The sequence below is a fragment of the Saimiri boliviensis genome, chromosome 14 (genome assembly GCF_048565385.1).
Source record: "Saimiri boliviensis isolate mSaiBol1 chromosome 14, mSaiBol1.pri, whole genome shotgun sequence".
NCBI classification, from domain to species: Eukaryota; Metazoa; Chordata; class Mammalia; order Primates; family Cebidae; genus Saimiri; species Saimiri boliviensis.
This window is the reverse complement of record NC_133462.1, coordinates 63,309,954-63,317,899: the sequence shown is the minus strand read 5'-3', so window position 1 is coordinate 63,317,899 and position 7,946 is coordinate 63,309,954. Positions and strand designations below refer to the sequence as shown.

Below are 7,946 nucleotides of genomic sequence, written 5' to 3'. Positions count from 1 at the left end.
CTTTGATTAGGATATGTCAGGAAGGCTAACCCAGACAATTTCCAGGGTTACTTTTTTCTTCCTCTTACATTTTTGTGTTGACTGTTGACTCAGGCTGAAACTAGTAAGCTCTCCATTCATTTCTTCTTCTGCGGGGCATAGGCTTAGTCTCCCACTGCACGTACTGGTGATACATAGTAAAAAAAAACAGGTACAGAGTATCTGTGGGTCAAAATCCCCCCAAATAAGTGAAGAAACAACTACTGTCTTAGCCCCTGTCCAGAAACCTTGGGTGTATGTGGTTCTTCCTTATACCAGGGGTCGGGTGTAAAAACTAACTGTATCCTCTGCATTACAGACCACCCTTCAAACCAAAGCCACAGTTGCTTAATTAACGCTGCCTCTCCCCTGAGCGTTCACCCTTAGAGACAAGGCCACCGGTTTGATGTCAGGCAGTTTGATACTGATCATACCAAGCATCAGGAGCCTGCATTTGTGTCTATGGTAAAAACAACCCAAGACAATTCTTCTGAAGCTGAATCTGCCAGTCACTCTGTAAATCTGCACTATTGCAATACGACTTCATTAATTACGGCTAAAACACTGGCTTAGAATCAAGCTGGGGGAACTTTCGCTAGTCAGGCTAACAAACCTTACAGGGAGGCAAGAAGGTGTTTCCAGAGCCTCAGAGGCCCGGGGTCCCCGGCCTGAAACAGAGCAAAGTTACATCACCACGCTCCCGCAAGACGTGCGGTGACCTTGTTGGGCGTGAAACCGCCCTGAGAGCTGCTCACCATGCCCTCCTCTCCACCCAGCCCAAGGCGCATCCTGAACACATTTCCCGGCCTGTACCCAGAGGGTGGCGCTGCCGTCCCAGCCTTGGCCCGCGGCCGCCCGCCGCTCCCCGGCCGCTGCGGGAAGCCCCCAGCTCGGTCTCCCGCAGGCCGGCGCGGGGCACGAGCCCGGTAGGGGGCGCCGCCGGCCCAGGCGCCGCTGCTCCCTCCGCCCACCCGGAGGCGGCTGCCGCGAGCCGAGGCCGGCGCGAGTGCACGGCGAGGCTGGCCGCAGCGAGGGAGGCGCGAAGAGGGCGCGAGGGTAGCAGCCGGAGGGAGCCGCCAGCCCTGCCTGCGGGTGCCCGCGGGGCGCATGGGGCGCTGCGAGCCGGGACTGCGTGCGGGCCCCGCGTCCAGTTTCCCGCTGCCGTGAGAAGCCGCGCCAGGACGCCCCCCGGACCCCGAGCTGCAGGGAGGATGACCATGGCCGGGGGCAGGAGGGGACTGGTGGCCCCGCAAAACACGTTTCTGGAGAATATTGTCCGGCGGTCCAATGGTAAGCGGTGCATTCGATTTCGGTGACCCGGGCGTTTTATCCGTGCCTTTATTGCAGAACCTCTCGCCGCTCGGAGCCAGCAGATGCGGCAGAACCCGCCAGCTCTGCTAAGGAGCCGCGGCGCGGGCACCCAGGGCTGCCTCCCCGAGGCAGGGAAAGGTGGGCAGGGCGGGGCGGGGTCTGGCGGGCCCCCATCCTAACTGGTGAGCTCTTCTGGGGACGCCTTTTGGGCCTTTCTCGCGTCCTCTCGGTCTCATCTCCAAGGTGCGTGACAGCTGCTGAGCAAAGTACTGGGAAAAGTGATGGAAAGCTGGCCGGAGCCGGAGCGCAGCGCGCGTCCCATCGGCTCTGCCCACCCCTCCGCGGAGGCTCTGGAGCTCTCTGGCTTGCTCCCGGAGGCGCCACCTCTCCCCAGGGAGAGCCAGCAGCAGAGACGAGCAACTCCAGGTCCCCACCGCCTCAGAATGGGAGGATGCGGCTGCCTCTACCTTCCATCCCTGCCACTGAAAAGTCCGAGGTGGGGGGACGTGCTGTCGGGGCCTGATTCCTCCCCTTCACCCACCCACCCCTTTAGAGGTGAAGTTAAGGCTCACCTTCGAAGTGAGGGGCAGAGGGTTTTCCTGGCGTCAGGTGGGAAGTGGAGGGTACAGGTGCGGAGCATACTAAATGGTCACAGGTACAAACCTGTTATCTATTTCCTCTCTTCCAAACCCACAGCTGTGTTTTACACCACCCTTAAGTGTTGCTCACCTAGAAATTCCCAATCTCACCAAACCTATAAATAGATCCATGACCCAATAAACCTATCCTCGGCACCCGTCTCTTTCCTTGTGGCATTAAGAGCAACGGTAGCATGAAGCCTTGAAAGAGTGTAGGAGCAGGGATGGAAAGAAAGAATTCCAAACGCGTTTTGGACTCACAGCGGACAGACCCCAGCTAAAGCACTTGCAAAGCAAATAAGAGTCCTGGCAGTTGGAAGGCACAGCGCGCCAGCTCATCAAATGGCTATAGTGAAAGGCAGCCAAGCATAAGATGCTCTTTGCAGACTCCTAGGCACCCCCATCTCGTCCCTTCCAGAAACAGGTGACATTCTTCTACCAGGGGGACATTAGGAGCTAACTTAGGAAGTGGGTTTTAATAATGTGTAAATATCACGATTTCAGAGCCTAAGGAGCTTCTGCGTAAAATGATGAGCTTCTCTTTGGATTTAGTTAGGGATTCAGGGGAGCGTGGTGATGTAAAGAGACTTATGCCACTAATAAAAATACTCTTTAATTAAAAAGCGATTTAATGTCATAATAAAACACATCAATTAGCATAGCAAATCATCATGTATTATTTAAGTACTTCCTTAGAAATGATCATTTCTTTACTGTGTGCCTCTTAAGAGTGCTTCTGGTCAGTCACTTTTCCCTTCAAGGTCTTCTTTATTCCAATTAACTAACGTGGCTTTTAGGTCAAGGTTAGACTCATTTCCTGGGGATGGAAGGGGATGATAATCACTATGTGAACAGCCACAATGAACTGTTCTGCGATTAAAAAAAAAAAAAAAAGCTGGAGATGTTCGTGGATTTTTAAATAAGATAACTAAGAATTACTGTGCTATTATTGCTATTGTTATTGGCCTGTTAAGTGGTAGGGAGACAATCTTGCAAATTTGGGGATCCCATTGTCAGTGACATCAACTTTCTCGTAAATATCAATGACAATTCTATTTTTCAGTGAAGAGGCAGCGTCCTGTAAGTTAGAGCGGAAACCCTGTATCTAATGTATACTGTGTGTGTTTTTGAGTGGAGGGAGGAGGAGAAACTTACATGTAAACGTCACAAGATGCCTTGGGTTTGTAAGAGAACCTTTAGGATCTTGGAGTTGTGAAGGTAGAATACCGTCTAGTTTAGTTGATCTTATTAGAGCCACTTTCCCTCTGTAAGCATAGAATGTCAATAGAATAAGTTACCGGGAATATTTTTAGGATGGGCATTGCCATTTCAACATTGGTTTCAGCAGGTTGATTTCAATTAACCAGTCAAATGAATAACATCAACAAAAATGAAACATCTTGGGGGATTTGGATGAATTTTTAAAATTATCATTTCAGAAGAAAAGGTTCTCATCTTGAAATGTGGGACCTAATATTTTCGTGATCCCTTTCCTAATTTTTCCCAAACACAAACAGAAGAAAAAATGTGGACTCCTAGAAATACCGCAATATCTGTTTGTATTATATTATTTTACTGTGATGGAAAAAGTCTATTTAAAGATATTGATCGTCTCGTTCTAAAATCCATGAGCCATTTTTTGGACATTGCAGTATTAAAATAGCATTTTACCTTTGAATAGCACTATTTTATGATCATTTTATTAGATATTTTCTCCCAGTGGTTCTGTGCAGTATTGATGTTCCTCTTTTACAGATGAGAAAGCTGAGTCGTAGGAATATTAAGTGGCTTATTCTAAGTGGCAAACAATACTTGAGGCTGGTGCTCCTTAGAGGATATCTATCATATGTCCTTCTCTCAGCATCATTATTTCTCCACCTTTTAAAACTTAGTCTGTGGAACTATTTTTATCACCCTTTAAAAACTTCTCATATGATAATGAATAATAGTACTGACTTAGTATTGGGTTACTTGAATATCTGGTGTCTGGAATATCAGAAGTGTAGGAAGAGATGGACCTTAAATATTATCTAGTCTGCCTCTCCTTCCGTATTATTGTATAAATAAGGAAATGGGTGCAAGAGACTTTCCTCAAATATTTAAGGGCAGAACTGATGAGGCCCCAATCTACTGGACTCCAATGTCATATTCTTTATGGTACACCATGCAAAAACACTTTTCTCATGTTACCATTATATTCTTTCAAGAAGCATAATTTTCCAGTGGAGATGAAATGAAATGTTATAACAACAAGAACAATATCTATCTTGGCTAACAGCCACACTACCACATCCAAACAGAATAATAGGGCAAAGGAGAGGCTAATTATATTTCAAGGAAGTGCAGTCTTTTCACCTTTGTCAGTGGTTTAGCTGAGGCATAGGTGGGGATAATTGGCACTTAACATCTGTGTGCCCCATTAAAAAGTACCAAGTCACTTTTCATAGAATATCACCCTTGATCCTCATAAGCTAATAGAAGAGGTGCAGTGTCTCCATTTTAGAGTTTAAGGAACTAAAATCCTTAAACTAAAACTCACCTAAGAATCTTCAGTTGAAGTGATTCACCTACAGGTAGAGGCAGGGTTAGGAAAAGGCAATTAGAGACAGGTCAGGGGCTAGCCAGCAGTTGTTACTGGTCTATTCATTCAACAAACATTTATTGAATGTATTTATGGAACACTGAGGATATAGTGGTAAACAAGAAACCCTCCTTGTGATTAGTAAATTACATTCTAGTGACTCTTAGTCCAAGGCTCTTGCCCCTATTTTACAGTGTTGACTGGCTGCAACTGTTAGTTAGGCCTGTCACTGTATTTAAAAACATTTCTAAGGTGTTTACTGGTCTTGCTGGTACTAAAATCTACCTTAACTTTCTTTGGTACATTTTGAATCCCATTCGAAGGAAAAATTTGATAACTATCTGTTTTTTATTGCTGTAAGTAGGCAACAGGAATAATTAATATTCCGTATTTTATTTGATTTTGCTTATAGTTATGTCAGTGATCATTTTAAAACCTACTGGCTTTGTTGCCACATAGGCAAAATCAGCCTGTTTCTCTTTATATTCATGTCTGGAAAGTGTTGTCACAGAATATTTTTTGATAGTTGCTTAAGTCTGCAGGCACTTGTTGTCAGAATGTTCGCTGAAGCAAACAGGAGATCTGTCTCAGAAAGGCTGGCAGACCTTGGTGCCAGGAAACTACAAAAATATTACTCTAAATGGTCCCATTCTAGGCAGAACATATGTTTTAGTGTTCAGGAACCTATATCAAACAATTGTAGGTGCCAATAAGAATCCATGCACATTAGCAGGAGTGAAACAGCACATTTTAGTACAGATTTATGTACATGTATAATTTACAGATTGCTAAATCAGCTGTGTTTTTGTATAGTGTTAAGTTGGTTCAGGTTGTTGATGTAATTGGTTAGCAAACAGGATGAGAGCCATGGATAATGTGCCTCCTCATGGATGTTTTGAGCCATGATCATGTTTATAAAACAGAAAACTGGTTAAAATCCATTGTGCCTCTAAAAGAGGGAATGGATGATAATCTGGATTATTAACAGCTCAACAGAGCTTGTTTTTTCTTGCAAAATGTTCTAAGACAACCTTCAGGCAAGGCTCAGCTATCTTTCTCTGAAAGTGTCAAGAAGTTAAATCTACTGGCTGATGTTAGATGGAATTGAGAGGAAGAAGCCTTGTGATTTAATGTTAAGGAAATAAAGCTTTCAAATTCCACGGTTTGTATGCAACTCATTTGTTTTAATACTCTAGCTTAAAAGAATAGGTGCATTTGAGGAACACTGTGGGTCAATTGACTCCTTGGCTTCATTGTTTCTGACGCCAGCTCTTCATTTATGGTTGGACCTCACTTGGCAGTCGCTTCTTGAGCATTACCTTGAAGCTCTTCAATTCTTCCCTTCCCTTTATTTTTGATTAGTTAATGGCTTGTAAACAAACCTTTAAAATCTGCTAGAGTATCTGCTTCATACATTTAGTATATTTGGACCATTTTTTTTTTCTGTTTTTCTGTTTTTCTAAGTGGCCCCACCTATAACTGTTGAGAAAGAAATAGAATCACAGAATCTTAGTTCTGGAGGGACATGATATACAATTCATTTCCCACTGTCTGAATCCTCTCCTGAACATTCCTCCCCATGGTTTCTCAGCCTGTGTCTGACTAGCGTCAGTGATGGGACACTCACTTTCTCATGAAGAATATTCTGTTTGTAGGCAACTGCAGTTCTGAAGCCATTTCTTCCTTTTTGCCTCCTCTCTTTGTTTTTCTCTTCTTCTCTTCTCTCCTCTTCCTCTTGCCTTTGTTGCTGTCCTTTGGTCTTACCCAAATCTGCCTTCTTATCGCTACCACTTATTTGCAGTCTGCTCAGTGGAACAAAACCGACTTAGCCTACTGCTTTTTCCAGCTGCAAACCTTTAAAAAACTTTTGATAAGTTATTTTGTATTGATTCTTCTCCCCTTTTAACCTTTTTAGTTGTTCAGTACCACAAATAGAAAAGCACACAGAAAAATTTTATACAGTTTAACAGATTTGTATAAAATGATACTGTATGTCATTGCTACCTATGTCAAGAAATAGGGTCTTGCCAGCACCCTGGAAGCCCCCACAAAGCCTTCCTTGATCCTAATTACCCCACTCTCCTTCCAAAGGGTGCCGTCTCCTGGTTTTATGGTGCTTTCTTGCTTTTCCTTATAATTTTACCAGTTTGTTTTGAATTCCTAAAAAAAACCAAAAAACTACAGTTAATAAACACTACCGTTTATTTTTATCTGTTTTGGAGGTTTATATACAGATAAAATGGGATCTGTATGGGATCATACAGCATGTATTCTTTTGTCAGGTGGCAATTCCTCCATGTTGTTGCATGTACTATTGATTCATTTTCTTTCTTTCTTTGTTTTTTTTTTTGAGATGGAGTCTCACTCTGTTGCCTGGGCTAGAGTGTGTGACCTTGGCTCACTGAAACCTCCGCCTCCTGGGTTCATGCAATTCTCTTGCCTCAGCCTCCCGAGTAGCTGGGATTACAGGTGTGCACCACCACATCTGGCTAATTTTTATTAGCGACAGGTTTCACCATGTTGGTGAGGCTGGTCTCGAACTCCACACCTTGTGATCTGCCTGCCTCAGCCTCACAAAGTGCTGGGATTACAGGCGTGAGCCACTGTGCCCGGCCTGTTGATTGACTTTCACTGCTGTATATGCTTTACATGAGACTGTACCACACATTTTATCCATTCTGCCATTGATGAATTGTTTCCAGTTTTGTGCTATTAATGCTGCTACAACCATTCTTGGTATGTCTTTCGGGGCATGTGGGCACACATTTCTCTTGGGTATATACCTAGGATGCACATGTTTAACTGTGGTAGACACTGTCAAACAGTTTTCCAAAGGGTTTATATCAAGGTACGCGCTCATCAGCAGTGTATGACCATTTCCATCACCGCACACCATTGCCAGCATTTGGTATTTTCTTCTTTTGGCTTTAATAGTGATATTGCCGAAACAATCTAGTAACTAAAAAAACAGGGTCATTGAGAGTTATGTTAATAGGAGCACATGACCAAAATGAAATGAAAACAAAACTTGCTCTTGCCCTTTGGGAGGCATCCGTATTCACTGTGGACTGAAATGTTCTCTCTGAGGAGCTCCCTCGCACATGATTGTAAATGATGTGAAAGACTTGCATGGCTAAAATTATGTGCAAAGGGTACATGCAAGGGTGGTGGGATTTTTTTTTGTGTGTGTGTGTATTTAGGAGATTTATTTTCTTAATTTGAGAAGCATGAAACCCTGGGGACAGAGATTATGCAAGAATTAGAGCTGGAAGGGTGAAGAAACTAGGAAGGAAATGATTTATATTTGTTTCAGTGAAATGGAAACAAAATGACTGAAGGAAAGGCACAGATTTAGTGGAAGAATCAAAACTCAATGGAAAATTAAAACAAAAAGCAAA

The 7,946-nt window shown here is 43.9% G+C and overlaps 1 protein-coding gene across 2 annotated transcripts in view; it reads left to right on the top strand.

Annotated features, from left to right (window-relative positions):
* Positions 1–996: 996 nt before the first annotated feature.
* The window catches only part of KCNH1 (potassium voltage-gated channel subfamily H member 1), a 440,752-nt gene continuing 433,802 nt past the window's right edge, over positions 997–7,946 (top strand). For both annotated transcript variants that reach the window (XM_074385133.1, XM_074385132.1), the window contains exon 1: positions 997–1,308. In XM_074385133.1, the coding sequence (XP_074241234.1) occupies positions 1,230–1,308 (79 nt within the window). In that variant the 5' untranslated portion in view covers positions 997–1,229. The remainder of the gene's footprint in view (positions 1,309–7,946) is intronic.